The sequence below is a fragment of the Xiphophorus couchianus genome, chromosome 2, assembly GCF_001444195.1.
Source record: "Xiphophorus couchianus chromosome 2, X_couchianus-1.0, whole genome shotgun sequence".
Lineage (NCBI taxonomy): Eukaryota > Metazoa > Chordata > Actinopteri > Cyprinodontiformes > Poeciliidae > Xiphophorus > Xiphophorus couchianus.
Window position 1 is genome coordinate 29409421 of NC_040229.1, and position 15374 is coordinate 29424794.

The 15374-nt window shown below is 39.3% G+C and overlaps 1 protein-coding gene across 4 annotated transcripts in view; it reads left to right on the forward strand.

Moving 5' to 3' along the window:
• The first annotated feature begins 2345 nt into the window (after nucleotides 1-2345).
• ankrd26 (ankyrin repeat domain containing 26) overlaps nucleotides 2346-15374 on the forward strand; it is a 33325-nt gene continuing 20296 nt past the window's right edge. The window contains exons 1-21 of one of the 4 annotated variants that reach the window (XM_028037973.1): nucleotides 2346-2473; nucleotides 3455-3740; nucleotides 4331-4445; nucleotides 4835-5008; nucleotides 5126-5232; nucleotides 5333-5470; nucleotides 7089-7240; nucleotides 7354-7380; nucleotides 7820-7856; nucleotides 7939-8005; nucleotides 8092-8143; nucleotides 8223-8347; nucleotides 10597-10753; nucleotides 11205-11266; nucleotides 11360-11459; nucleotides 11740-11843; nucleotides 13275-13340; nucleotides 13419-13515; nucleotides 14157-14411; nucleotides 14502-14585; nucleotides 14670-14737. In XM_028037973.1, coding sequence (XP_027893774.1) covers nucleotides 3544-3740; nucleotides 4331-4445; nucleotides 4835-5008; nucleotides 5126-5232; nucleotides 5333-5470; nucleotides 7089-7240; nucleotides 7354-7380; nucleotides 7820-7856; nucleotides 7939-8005; nucleotides 8092-8143; nucleotides 8223-8347; nucleotides 10597-10753; nucleotides 11205-11266; nucleotides 11360-11459; nucleotides 11740-11843; nucleotides 13275-13340; nucleotides 13419-13515; nucleotides 14157-14411; nucleotides 14502-14585; nucleotides 14670-14737 — 2184 coding nt within the window. In that variant the 5' untranslated portion in view covers nucleotides 2346-2473; nucleotides 3455-3543. Of the gene's footprint in view, nucleotides 2474-2581; nucleotides 2850-3006; nucleotides 3209-3454; nucleotides 3741-4330; nucleotides 4446-4834; nucleotides 5009-5125; nucleotides 5233-5332; nucleotides 5471-7088; nucleotides 7241-7353; nucleotides 7381-7819; nucleotides 7857-7938; nucleotides 8006-8091; nucleotides 8144-8222; nucleotides 8348-10596; nucleotides 10754-11204; nucleotides 11267-11359; nucleotides 11460-11739; nucleotides 11844-13274; nucleotides 13341-13418; nucleotides 13516-14156; nucleotides 14412-14501; nucleotides 14586-14669; nucleotides 14738-15374 lie in introns of those variants that run through there. The other 3 variants (XM_028037991.1, XM_028037982.1, XM_028037999.1) reach the window with 3 other exon arrangements.

The window sequence follows — 15374 nt, forward strand, 5'->3', positions numbered from 1 at the left end:
TCAAAGGCCATATCTGGAAGAGTGCTTCTGTACTTGTTTCCTCAAAAATTAAGTAAACTAAACTTCACAGATTTTTTCCCCCCTAATTAATCTCTTGACTTCCACCTATAAAATGGAGCTGAAGCATGTGTTTATAACGTTTATGCGTATAAGTGTTTATTTGGTTCACCGAGCGATACTAAGGGAATATCCATGCCAACTATTATTATACATGTCCTAAATGCAGTGTTTATAGTTCTGTATGCATTTTCAGCGTTCCTACAGTCTCTCTCTATATTAGAGCTTCGATTTTACACTCTGAGCTCTTTAAGCCTGGAGGAATCATTTCACAGCTATTAGATTTCAGAGCAACAGCATTAAAATGCAAATGCAAAATATTCAATCAGCTGCCGAGTTCATTACTAACCTGACGACGAGGCCATGAGGAATTATCCCTCGTGTGACCATTAAACAACTTTGAACTAATTTCCATAAAGCTCCTGCGAAAGAAGGTGTGACATACACAACATTATGAATCTGTGAAACATTCCTCTGGTCAGAATGTGAATACCACTAGATCGAAACTGCTCTTCAAGCATGCGTTAAAATAAAAACACTGAAAATACTTGCATAAACAGCTACACGAGATAAGCAACAAACATTTTACTTTTTAATATGTTACAAAGAAACACCTGTCGGGTTTCACATTTTCCTCAGAGTGCACGAAACCTCTCGGCAAATTACTGGAAAGGTTACAGTTCATGAAACCGCAGCCGTAACCCATGCCTATGCCCAAGGACCCCAACCTCATTACCACCGTCACGTTTTGCAGCCGCTGCAGTGGAAGCATTTCCAAAATGTCAGCCGATTTGATGAGGTGCTTTACCATGTTCTCATGTGAAAAAACGACAACAGAACAGCTCCTCTTGGTGAGCAATTTGTGAGTCTTGCTCCCTCAAAAATGTGTCAGGGATGTATTAGTTTAGACAGTTATTTGGCTGGAATTACATATTTTCACACTCTGGCGACTAGAAAACTGCAAGACTTACATTCAAGAGTGTGCAGACAACCTCGCCATGGTTGGACAACCAATTTTTAGTCTTCCTGCACATAAACGCATGGCTAAACTTGGTCACCCTTCAACTCTAGTCAGTAAAGAAGATGTGTTAAACAATAATAAAAAAAAAGAGACGTTAAAAGGAAAGGATCACCTGATGGGGGCAGAAATCAGCAGTATGACTTTCATGTCTCCTGGATTTCTTCTGCACCTGCAGAGCTGCGAGAAAGATAATTGGTTCCAGCAGACAAAGTGACAAGCGGAACCCGAGCGTCTTGTTCGCACAATGACTTACTGTATCTTCAGCTTCTGAACCTGTTTATCTCTTTTTTCTTTTCGCTTAACTTTCAAAGAGAGTTTTCAGAGACAAAAAGAGATCAAACCGGGACAAAACTTCTGGCCTCCAAAGACGCAGATCGAGTTTTTGGGTTACCCAACACGTATTTTCAGCATTGTTCAATTTTATGAGAATCACATTTTTAGAGCGGGGTCTTTGATTTTTCTTTCAAGGTGAATAAATATTTAATGCTGCCCTCAGAGCAATGCAACGTGATTTAAGGGTGGATTTCAGGGGAATTTACTGTTGCGTTCATCTCCTCTCTGTGACATCAGAGGTAGCTGGTTTTTGGCGTGTGATCTAAATAGTATTACTGGAAAGAATCTCAAAGATTTCAGTGTTTCAGTGTGTGTTGCATAGTTTGGTATAACTTAGTGATAACAAAAATTTGTAGCCTACTTCTTCAGAGCTTTAAGGCTGAGAATGGGTTTTTACTGCTTAGTTTTATGTCTAATGCCATGACATCATCCATCCATCCATCCATCCATCCATCTTCTGTTCACCCTTGTCCCTAATGGGGTCGGGAGGTGCTGGTGCCCATGACATCATATTGATGTAATTCATGCACTCTTGCACTGTGTACTAAAGCCAGATTAATGTGACTCATTTTATTTTATTTGTTTTTGTTTTTAGAAAAATACAAGTTCTCTGATAGTTTAAGCCATTCTAGACGAGGGACTGTTCTAAAAAGAAAAACAGGGCAGGTCTTTTAAGACTTTAAGCCTATAACAATGTTCTCAAATGGAATTCAATTAAATATTTTTTCATGCAAGAATAAAAGACATAACAATATTTATTTATGTCAGCTGTTAATACATTTGCTGAGCTTAACAACGTGATTTGTTGATATGCCAAAAGTAGTCAATCTTTGAAAGAATGACATCACCTTGTGGTAAACGTCTGCTATTACACAACAAAGTCTTCAATGGGTTGTAAACCAACCTTTCTAAATTAAATCGAAGTCTCCCATTGGTTAATCGGAGTTGTAACGCCCCCTACTTATCTCTGATTGGTTCCCTTGAAACTAACAGTGGAAGCATGTTTATGTGAGCATATTTTCGTTAGCTCGATAATAGTAACTGAAATTCGACAATCAACAGGTTAGTAACTTTGGTCTAATGTTGTTATTACAATTAACACTTCGTAAACTATTGGGAATTTTAGCATTTAAGGCGTATATACGTGTTAATATATAATATTGTAAACGGTTTTTAGCGACTTCTAGTTAGCATTTAGTTAGCAGTGTTTCGGTTTTTGCACTTATATTCTCTTTAGAACACTTTTCTACCGAATGAGCAAAAAGAAGCCGTTCCCTGGTGCTGCAGTTCCCCAGTCGTAGTCAAATCTCTGCTGTTCTGCGCCTCACCGCAAACTCGTTTTAAATGTGGCGGTTTGCATCATTAGTGAAGTGACGACGTGGGAGGCGCAACATTAATCCTCAATATGATGCTAAGTGCGACTTCACAAACGACAATGGTGAATAATGTTTATTTTTAAGCTGACTTTAGATGAGAATTCGAATGCTTTTTGTGTGTTAGCTCTGGCTAGTTCGCTACGAGCGCCTCGTACCAATATTTTTATACAGTATGTTGCCATGGTAACAACCACGAAGCCATAACGATAACTGCGGCCAGCGCTGACATTAGCTAACGTGTTTTCATTTTAAACGCTTCGGAATACAAACACTAACGGCATCTTAACGTTTGCTTTTTTTTTTTTTTTTTTTATAATTATTATTATTAAACTCATTTGTTGTCGTTACGGACTGTTAGAGGACACCGTGTCGGGAGATGAACTGCAGTTAGCACCTCTGAAACCTGTCGTTAGCATGGCTGGTATGTTGTGTTTTTTTTCTGTCACCCAACACCGTCTTCCAGTAATGAGATACTACACCTAACGGGCATCGTGGCCTCTTTACATGGGAGTCGATTACCAGGCTATAAAGGCACAGAAGCTACTTCGCCTTAAATTCGCGCGTGGGGACCAGCATTAGCTTTATCATCAAGGCAAACCAAAAAAAAAAAAAAAAAAAAAACCGGCTTGCGGCACTTCTAATCGGCTTTTCTGCGTCTTATTTTTAGGGATGGGAAAGACGCCTGTGGTGACCCCTCAGCAGCTAACGAGAGGAAGGTAGTGACGGTTACGGAGCGAGGTTGAACTGCCATATGCAATGAAGAAGTTATTGAGCTTTACTAAGAAAAAGAAGAGCTGTGGCACCTCAGACAATGTCAGTGCACTTTCTGATGGCTACGACTTGAAAGACAAGGATCTGGGGAAGATTCACAAGGCTGTCTTCCAGGGTGATTTGGCCAAGGTGAAGCCGCTGGCTAAGAAGAGTGATATCAATCAACTTGACAAGGAGAACAGGTAATCCTCACAAGTATCCTGTAAAGTATAACCGTGCATGAGCTGTCTGGTCGATTAAAGTAAAGCTAAATTCTTTGTGCCTTTTGCCAGTCTGTACTGTCCTCATCCGGCCTGTCTAGTGTGCTTTTTATATAAAGCTTGCAGCACTAAGTAAATTATACATGTACCCCAAGATTTTTATGTGGAAAACAACTGTTAGGATGACCTGTTAACGTAATACAGAGCAAATGAGATCATTTTTTGATTTAGATCTTTAAAAAAAATTATGAATCAGGTACAAAGGTTCCCTGACCTCTACTTCATTCCCACTTCCCATTTAATTTCTAAGCTATATGAGCAGCAGAAAATTTAAAAACAGTAAGATTATCTTCATTTTTGCGTCAATGCATAGTTTTAATTGAACTAAAAGGAGCAGTTAGATTTTTTTTTTTTAAAGTTTTGATGAATAAGGGAATAAAATCATCCGATTCAGATCCCTGGTTAATTAATTAATTAATTTGTCTCTTTTTATGACTTTCTAAAGATTCTAAAAAGGGTTTGTACAAATGTTTGATATTTGCATGATTCTGAACTCTTCTTCCCTGTAACAGAACTCCACTTCATATTGCGTGTGCTACCGGTCATGATGAAGTGGTTCAGTTCCTCGTTGATAGCAAAGCCAAACTTAACCTGCGTGACAATCAAAACAGATCCGCCCTAATGAAGGTAATCCTGCACGATGACACTCCGAGAGACCGTGAATCCTGTTTTTGGTGTTGAATAATTGGATTTATTTATTGCACCCCCTGCTGAATATGCGTAAAAATCCTTAAAGTAAAACGGTCTTTTGCATAATCTGATACTCTTTCTTTCATTGTTTTTAGGGCAGTTTTTGTGTCTCTGGTGCTTTAACTGCAGTAACATGAACTCAAATTAAATGTTGGGTATCTCTATACGAGATTACGCTACTGCACTACAAGATCAATTCATTATTGAGGCTTTTTATACCTTGTTAGTTGAATATGACATTTTGCCACCTCCTGTGTCATTACTAGCTATTGTTTCAGTCCTCAATTCTTAATGTATGTTACATTTTTTTTTTGTTTGGTTAACAGGCAGTAGAGGGCCAGCATGAGCGCTGTGTGGCCATAATGCTGGAAAATCACGCCGATCCAAATCTTGCGGACCTCAACGGCAATACGGCCCTCCATCTAGCAGCGAACATCCCCTCCATTCCCACAGCGACACGTCTGTTGCAGCATGGGGCGGAAATTAACGCACAAAACAAGGTGATTGCCGTATGAGTTCATGGTTTCTGTCAAAAACGAGTATTTTTTTCAGAAAAGTGTTTTAGTCAAACAAAGTGCTACTTCCGTTTCGTCAATGTCGTTTGATCTGTGATCCAGGAGGGGTTCGCCCCATTGACCGTTGCGATCCGTGAAGACCGTATTGAAATGGCCGAGTTTCTCCTGAAAGAGACAGCTGATGTGAATTGTCTTGACCACGAACAAAGGCCAGTACGGAACGAGAAACCATTCGCCAGTCATGATTGTCGACGGTAGTACGTGTCGAACTGTTGAAAGCTCTTCTGCTGACTCTGATTTCACCTTCAGGTCCCCTTTGATGCTAGCTGCCAGCAGCGGTCAACACAGTATGGTAAAGCTTCTCCTGCAGTTCGACCCAGACATCACCCTTCAGGACAAAAAAGGGTGGACAGCTGATGACTATGCACAAAAAAATGGCCATCATAGGTAAGGTCAACTCAAAAATGAATACATATTCAAATGCTGTTTCTGTAATTTAAGGCTGCAACAAACAATTATTTTTAGTTATCTGTTAATCTGTCGATTATTCTGACGATTAATTGGTTAATGTGATGAAAATATTTGCACTTTGTACAGATTTTTCATTTAATCACTGAATCCTTTACAATGTACAGTACTGGAAATGCATCAGAAGAGGAAAATAAACAAATATTCACTTGCTTTTCTATCATAAAATAAAATAGAAATTTGACTGCCTAATATGCAATAACAAAGGGTTACTCTGGTGAATTTGAACTTAATGAAACTAAAACTAAAACTGAGGAGTTTTGGGTTAAACATATTTACAGACAAAAAGGTGTCTTCATCTTATGTGCAAAATGAATACATGTTTGGATAAAATCAGTAGAGTTTTAGCTTTATTGCTACGTTAAACATGTTTGGGTTTTTTTTTTATCAAATGACTTTTACTTTGAGTCTGTGTACTCCACTTAACGATTAATTGATTAATAAATTAGTTGACGATTCAACAATTGCTTCATCACAATTAATCTGATTAACTGTTTCAGTTTTATGGTATTTACACAAAAACCTGTATTAAAAGTGGGTTTTTTGTCACATTTATTAACATCATAAAACAAAAACAACCTTTGCAAATAAACTTTGATTAACAAAATTCACTGACTCAGTTTCACAGGCCACACTCAGGCCTGAGCACTGACCTTTCTGACAATATGAAATTTGCTAAAAGAGCTATAAAAAAAAAAACCAAACAAACACATCAAGCAACATCTGATGCGATTGCAGCATTTGAGCCAAGGACTTAAAAGACCTTGGCTCTTTTAAGCCAAGGTCTTAAAAGAGCCCTTGGCTAAACCAGACTTTCTAAAGTCTGGTTTAGAAAGTCTTCTAAACCAGACTTTAGAAGACTGGTTCTAAAGTCTTCTTTAGAACCAGTCTAAAGAAGACTGGTTCTGTTTTGGGGACTGATCTGGAATATCTGGAGATGATTGGACAAAAAATAAAATTAATCTTTAGTCAGAGGATCCTTTAAAACTGCTGTAATACAGATTGCAACCTTTCTGCGCACATCCATCAGCATCTACAACAACTTTGTAAAGAAAGCCGGATAATATGAAATATAAAAAGGGATGAATTGAAGTAATTTTTCTACATTGAACTGAATCATAAAAAACGCATAAGGATAAAAAGTCAGTCAACAAAGAACACATTGGGAACTTTTACTAAGTGACTTTGGGCCAAATGTCCACAACAATGTAAAAGACTTACAGCAAATATAATTTTTATGCCAAGAGTGGCCCAAGCTGTTTTTAGGTTTAGCGTGCAGCTACTTTTCCACTTTGTTCCATGTTCTTTTCCCTTCATAAAATAAATGACATTTTAAAATGGACTTGTTATTATCCCAAGTGTAACAAAAAAAAGTAAAAGCAGGAGAAACCTGTGGGTACAGATACACTTTCACAGCACTGAGTGTGGTTTTATAGTCTCTTTGAGCAACACCAAAACTAACAGTAATCTATTTTTTCATGCTTGGTATGAGCAGCGTGGCATTTTGAGTTTCTCTTCCCCCTCCCTTCTTTTTCAGTTGTTGCCTCCTAATCACAGAGTATGGTACCAAGAGGACACACAGGGCCTCAGTATCACGGCCAGGTCCATACAAGAAGAAAAGACCACCGAGCATTCCCTTCCATGATCCTGAACCAGGCTTTTCTTTGGGAGGACCAGCCACTGATAAAGGTGGTACGCATTTATTTTAGTTAGATAGTGAATAAGTAAGTTTGACAGACTCCCTGTATGACTGACTGATCATTTTATTTATTCCTCACGCATAACCTCTTGACTGGATCTAGAGCTTGGGACAAATGAAGCAGGGGGAGGTACTATGCTTAGATGAACTTTGTTAGCAGAATTAGTTTGCTTTCCATTGTAACGGCCGATTAAGATCGGGCTCCTTCACACATGGTACTAAATACAGAGCTAAGCATGTTGGCTACGCTTTCAGTCTCTAGATGTGAGTCAATAAGTAATGTGTCAAGGAGGCTGATTGTATTTGGAAAAAAAACCAAAACTTTTTACATTTGTATTTGCAAGAAAAAAAATCTAGTACATTTTTTTCATTTCACTACTTTTATTATGTAGTTCTGTGTGTTGGTCTGTGTATAGTTAAAGTTGACAAAATGTGAAAAGTTTTCAAGGTATACGAACTTCTATAGGGCGCCTTAAATGCTTTGAATCTCTTCCACATGTCGGAGGAATGTCTTGGTAAAGTTTCTTTAGATAATATGTTAATAAAAACGTATTTCTCCCTTGCTGCAGATTTAGAAGACAATTCATTGTCAGAGTCAGTCAGTCGGTAAGCAGAGTTCTTTTGTTGCATTCAACAATTCCATATTGCGACTTGATTTTCCTGATTGCAACCGTTCTTCCTTCCTTAGAGCTTCTAAAAGTGCTAATGATGAATGGCCCTCAACAGAAGATGATGATGACTCCTCTGCGGGAAAGGTTGGCGAGGCTTATATCTGACGCACAGCAGCCTTATTTATTTATTTTTTTGAATCTAACTTCCATGTAATGTTTTTGAACTTTAGAAACCACTTAAAGTGAACCTAAGCCGAATTTTGGCATCTAAGATGGGAGAAGGTACCAAGAATCTTTTAGTCATTTGTTACTAATTATAGTAGTTTGTGACTGTATTCTGTTATCCCCTCTTGCCCCGTAGCTCCTGTTCTACCCGACACTTCCCTGAGTGACGCAGAATCAGAGCCACTACGAAAAACTAGTGTCCCAGTAGATTCCTCTACAGTTCCCATCCTTTCCAAATCACCTCTTCATATCTCCAGAAAGGTAAAATTGTAGTAGTAAAGCTTTACTGTGTGCTTTTTTGTAACAGCTTTCTATTCTTTTTTTTTTTTCCAAATGCCAAAAAACAAGGAGACAATTCAGCTGAAAGGGGGAAAGGAAAACACTCAGAGCAAAATTTAAGTGCTAATAATTCGCAGGAGGAAGGTTCTGATGGAGAGGACTGTGGAGAAGAAGTAGAGGAAGAATATGAGGAGGAGGAGGAAGATGATGAGGAGGATGAGGAGGAAGAGGATGATAGTGAACAAAGTGATGAAGAAGAAGAAGATGGATCTGAGGAGGAAAATCACAAACAGAACTGCTCTGCAACTGATATCAGAGCTGATACTCAAAACACTCCTCACAGTAAATCCTCTCTGAATGCTGGGATTCCTGCTACAGTCAAACATGAGATCAGCAAAGCAGAGACGGAAAGCGCAGACGTCAACAGTCCTGACGGTGCAAAAACCTCTGCAATGCCAGCAACATTAGACATAGCAGGTGATTGCATCGTGTCTGCCATTAGAGTGGAATCGAAGCTGTCCGATGAAGAAGAGAGCGTTGCTAAGGAATGTATGAGGTCATCAGACCAAACATTTAATTCAAATCAAATATCAACAGAAGTCCCAATCCCACCCGAAATGGCTCAGTCACCCTGTAAATTGAAAGAAGTGGAGTCAGACAGAGAGACGGAAAATGATGATAAGGATTCCTTGAGCGACGAGACAAATGGTGTCGACAAAGTTTGGAATGACAGTGACGATGAGGAAGAAAATGAAGCAGAGGGAACTGGTGGAAGCACTTTGATCACTTGTCCGGGGAAGCTGTTAGCCAACGTCGGAAAGAATGTCAAGTCTGACGTGGAAGACGATGCTTCGTCAAGCAGGGAACCTGTTGAGGAAGGTAGACGTAAGTCCTCATGGGGCTCTTCAGTAGAAGGAAGTGATGTCGACATACCCAAAGAGAGCGAGGCAAACATTGAGGTTCTTCAACAAGAAAATGATGTCCAACCTCCAGATATGCAGCTGGAAGAGAAGGAGGGGCAGCCTGCTACTTCATGGGATTCTTCAACACAATGTGCTTTACCAGTGCGAGTTATTGATGACCCGGGTTTACCAAGTTCTCCTCAGGCCAAAAACAAACCAATTGTAGCAACTGCAGTGGAATCAGATTGGGATTCATCTGAAGTCGATAACCAAAATGACACAGTTGCTCAATCTGAAGTTGCATCACTATATTTAAATGAAGCAGACAATGAGACAAAAGAAGCGCACAAAGGCTCCTTGCAAGAAGAAGAACAAGACAGTATTGAGAAAAAATCCAATGACCCCTCCCCTGTGGTATCGGTAGCACTTGAGTGTGAAGACGCAAAAGGCCCAATACTCTGTGATGATGGCCAGCCAACAGGATCTGCTTCACTAAAGGAAGAAAAGTCAGATTCCGAAAATGAGGAAGAGAACAGTAGCAGTTGGGATGATGATTATGAAGAGGAAAGTGATGAGTCAGACAAGGAAGAAGCAGAAAAAGCAAAAACAGACAACATTCAAACTGAGGACGATACAGAAGAGATTCCATATTCCTACATCGACGGAAATGATGAAGCTCAAGATGAAGCCAAAGCTCAGGGAGAAACGCTGGTCATCGATGAAAATCAGAGTAAAGATGTTGAGTCAAGTGAGGATTCTGATAGCAGGCATCAAAAACTCCAGTATGACTTTGCCAGCGCTACAGTCAAACTGCTTGATGTTGGAGATGATTCTGCTGGCTTATGTGAAAAGTCAGTTGATGAAGGTGAAGCTAGACTAACATCGTATGCTCCGCTTGAAACTGAAACTGCAAGTGTTGCCAGAAGAGAGTCTTATGACGAAGATCCGAGAGGGGAAATGGTCTTTTCCAATTCAACCATCAAGGATGATACCAGTGGACAACACCATCTTTCAGAGGTCTCTGGTGAAGCATTACCACAGACTGACATTGATGATGTGGACCTAAGCTCACCCGATCAATCTGAGAACACGAGCCTGAGATGGCACGAGCTAAAAAGCACTGACGAGCCTGGTATTCAGGTAAAACAGGGATGTTTGGTTATTGGGTGTCTAATAGGATGGTTTGTATTCACATTACTTCTGCCAAGACCTTCAATAGTCGGCTAAGTTTGCAAAGCCTAATTATTGGTTTGTACCTATTTGTTTAATAATTGTGAACTCAAATGTCAATGAAATGGGATTTTAAATACATTATCTTTTTTTCCTTAGGCACAAAATTCTACTGAAGATGAAAAAGACAATGACAGAAAAGAACAGGATGAAAAAGACTCAGCGAATGCTGAAAATAAATCTCAAGACAGTGGGGACGTCCGTGATGGAGTTCCGACTGTTCCCAAAGTAGAAGTTGGTAAAGATAAAAAAAGAGGTATGAATACTAACATGGAACTACTTGGAGAATTCTTAACGGTCGATGTAACCAAAACGTTCAACTCGGATGTCAAACTTGATTGACTTTCAAGTCCAAGTAAATTAGTTCTTTAGAATTTATCTGGAAAAATTAATTTAGAGGAAGCTAAGTTCGCTAAATGTTTGCTGAAGTCTGCCCACCACTGCTTATCATGAATATATTTCTTTTTTGCTTAAGAAGAGTCGTGACTTCTTTTTATACCATAGATTCTCAGTGTTCATGTTTTGCCAACTGACAGTATTGTTGCAATTGTTACAGCGTTCTATTCAATCCATGGGAGCATCAGTACATATCATATCTGAAATGTGATTAAATGCAGCGATTGTGTGCTTTGCGACTATTAAAATCACTGTTCTTGATGTATTTATTAAAAAAAGCCCTGTACTAATTAATTAAAATTTCTATGTAGACTTCCGGTTAGAACTGGGTCTGAAGAAAGGGGAAGGAGACGAGAGTTCATGGGACTCCGAGGTATAAACAAATATGTTGCTAAACTGCTCCTGAGCAGATGACTGTCCTTGTTTTTGTTGGTCTTAAGTATTCAAATTTATTTGTAAATTTCAGTCAAACTCTGAACTTTCCAACGTACCGCATAAGGAAGAGCCAAATCTGCATAGCCCAAATAAAGAGGGAGCAGCTCCTGTGGAAGATTCACTCAAAGAAAGTAAATGTATACTTTTATTATTTTTCCCTTTATTGATGGTTTCAGTGGGTTGTTTTTTATTTTGCTTCTAGATGCAACCAAGTCATTCCAGGCAACATTCCATGCAGCAGAAAATGTGTGACTTTACCTATTTATTGTTACAGAAACTTGCACTTTAATGAACGGCATTTATCCTTCTGTTTGTCTAGTGTCCGAATCTTTAAAAGTTGTAAATGCAGAATGTAAAGTGTGTCCCTTTGAACAAAACCGTCCCAACAGTTTGTTACTTTTCTTTTTGTAGACGTGTTTTACATTCCTTCTTTTTTAAGAGGGGAAGGAGGGAGTAGGATGGCAGAGATAGAACCTCGCAAGAATGTAGGCATGCCACAAGGCAGCCAGGGTACGCCTGTCTTCACTCCCTGCTAATCAGAAAACTCACCATCACCTCATTGTCGCATAAGGGGATGCATGTAGCATTCACTGTACCTGCTTGATCCTGTCAACTGGCTATAAAGTGCAAGGCACTCTAAGCATTTTCAGAGCTTGGAGTGCCTTGCAGAAGAAACGTAAAGTACAAAAGTTCAGAACTTGGGGAACTTTTGAACTTTTTTGCCTTTTGTTACATTACAAGAACAACCTTCGTTGGATTTTATTGGGATTTTGCATGGCAGACCAGCACAAAATGTATTGTTTTTCATTTTTTACAGCACAATTTTAAACCTACAAACAGAAAGCTTGAGTCCGGGGAGGAGGGTCGCCTTCCAGTAGAGCATCAAGCCAGAGTTACAATAGAAGGATTTATTTCAAAGCATGTTCATGTGTTACAAAGGCCTGATCAAAATCTAGACCTAGAACCAACTGAGAATCTGATCCAGAACTTGAAAATGGATGTTCAGAGACACTGTAAGCCACTATGACTGAGTGAGATATTTTGCAAAGGATTAAGGGTAAAAATTACAATCTTAGGATAAGGCAGAGACACACCCTGAAAGATTTGCAACTGTAATCGTAAGTGCCTAAACATAGGTTTGAAGTATCAGGGATATTAAAATGGTCACACTAACAAAGCTGTTAAGGTCGCTACTGGGACCCCAGCAGTCGCTGACACTACCCTCCATTTGTTTTAATCCAGACACGTCACCTAACAATCCCAACATATGAATTTGCTTTTGGCCACACATTTCCAAGTGTGAATGACGGTAAAATAACCCAGAGAGACGAACCCACGCCACTTTAGGTGAAAGATGAAACCTGTGCTCACCTCCTCTTTTTAATGTTGTTTTATTTAAGACAGACATAGATAGTAACTTTCACTCTTGTCTTCAACCATTTGTCTGCCTTGACGGCCCCATTAGTGACCACTACTAATCTGATTGTTTGTGCTGAAACTCATTAGCCTCATACTTTCAAGCCATGTTTAGAACTGAAGCTGACTGGATGAGAAATTAAACATTTTTATGAAAAAGTAGAAGACGTCCAACTGCCTCTACTTAAGCAGCTACAGAATTCCCAATACAATACACTGAAGTTTGTGGCTATTAAGGTAAAAAATAATCAAACAAAATAAACGAAATATGAGGTAACTGCAGACAGTTGTAGGTGGCTTGTTTTAAAGGAATGTTGTGATTCAAACTCTACTAATCTCGACCATCGCTGAAGTTGTGTTCCATTCAAATACATCAGTTTGCATGGCGATGCAGAAACATGCTAACCTCCAGCTCATTTTGCATGGGAATGCTTCTAACAGTATCCTAACTGCCTGCCTCATCTGGATTTTCTGGATGCTTCCTGGAGAACTCCTTAGTAGTCAATTCAAATCACATCCCGTCTTTTTCAGCTGGAAGTGACAGTAAGGACAATCGCAGGGAGCTTCCAAAGGAAGACAATCCTGTACAGGAAAAGGTACATTTAACAGACTGAGACACAGAGCCTAATTGATATATGCTACAATTACAGAGCTGTGTCTTTTATTTTAAATAGAAAGAAAGTTCTAAAGCGCTCAGTGTTTTGAGCAGCCACAAAGGAAATGTCAACATAATGGACGAGCTTGGTGTCGGCGATGTAGATGATCTTGAAGGTAAGGGGGGTTTTTTTGTCCAATGAAAGACTTTTAGTCTATTATTTGACTGATTTCCATCAAACAAACTACAACATGTAATGGTTTTAGCATAAGAATGGGACAATTACTCATCAAATCTATAATCTGAGAGGTACTTTTGAAAGATGATTGCACAAAGTTCACTCTACAAACCTCTGCTTCAAAGCATGATGGTGTTTGTTTCGTATTTGTTTCAGGTTTTTGTTCTCCTTACCATGAATCTATAGCATTCATCTGAGAAAACATCATTGTTGAAGTTCTTTTTGCTTTAGTGTGAATTATTGTTGACTTCAACGAAAGTTTTAACATAAAAGAAAACTACTGCTGATGAGCAAACGTGTGTGAACTGATTAAAAAACTTGTGTTCTTTACATGCGACACTGACTTTTGCATTGATTTTTGTTTCTGTCCTGACCCGTTTTGAAGCAAAAGACGCAGGTCAGTAACAGTAAAGGAGTTTGAATGAGTTCAGATGTATTCACTAAAAACTGTATTTGCGTATTTTGCTTTAGACTGTAGCTTAAGAGTAGAAGAGAAGGGGGATGTAATGTTTAACTTGACATAAACTGTACTCTCAATGGCTCCACAAACTAATCTTTTTTTTTTCCCTTGACTTAAAGTATCTTATGTTCGTGGTGCAGATGGATCAGACTGGGATTCTGCCAGCACTATCAGTAAAAGAACCCCGCCTGGGTTGAAGATTCCCTCCTCTTCTGGTGGTGGACAGAAAGAAGATTGTGGTCTTCCCAGAACCTCAACACCTAAGAGGAGCAGCAGCTTTGGGAAGAGTCTACCCAGCACGCCCTCCATCTCTGCTCCGCTGCCCCAACCTTGTACAACGAAGATAAGTTTTCAGACAGCAGACGACGGAGAAGGTAAGTTGGTGACTTTTTTTCTGCCATGTGTATCCCGATTGCTGCATATGCAACATGCAAGAGTTATCTGTTTCTTTGTCCTGCAACCAGATTCAGATAGTGAGATAGAAAAGACTAGAGGCTCTCGAGAAAATTCTCCAACTGGCAATCGGCGACGGTTGGCGCATGAACCTGGTACAATTTAGTAGTCCTTTTTAAGATTACCTATATGCCTGCACATGCCCAGTGTTCTGGGTACTGACTCCATCTTCTCTCCAGGTACTACTGACGAGTCACAGGCGACAGAATACACTCAAAGTTTGGATTTTGAAGAGCACGAGGAGAGGGTGAGAAATGTTGATACAGAGTTGTCTCTGCCACCTAAATTCAATTCTCCTTTTTAGCAACATCTACTCCAGCTTAAGCGTCTTTCTCTTTCTAAAAATGCATGAGCAAGTCATATTAACGTGAAATGTTATCACATTCTTTGGATGCAAGACCTTGATGACTTCTAATTTGGAATATCTTGGAACATTTTTAGCAAAAGCAGAATATCTTTTTTACAAGGTATAACTAGCTACCTAACTGTACTAAAGTGTTGGTGGCAAGAAGCCACAAATGTACAATATACTTGTAAAAGCATTTTGAACTTTCCCACTCTGCAAAAAACGTGTGATGTGATAGACCAAGAGAGTGTATTGTCTAAATTATTCATTGTATGGAAAATGATTGCAGGCTTTTGAGTTATGTCTCTACCAGTTTTGCAATTTTAGAGATGGAACGTTTTACCCAGTTTTCATTTCAAAATAGACAGTTTGAACTAGGGGTGCACTGATAAATTGGCCCCAATTTCCTTAATTTTGGGTGATTGGTCAATACTAAGAAACCTGTTCACATCTACACATGGGCGGAAACTATAATCGCCGTTGTATTTGGTGACTTTTCAGACTAAAAACAACGGTATCGGGGGGCGTGGCGTAGGGG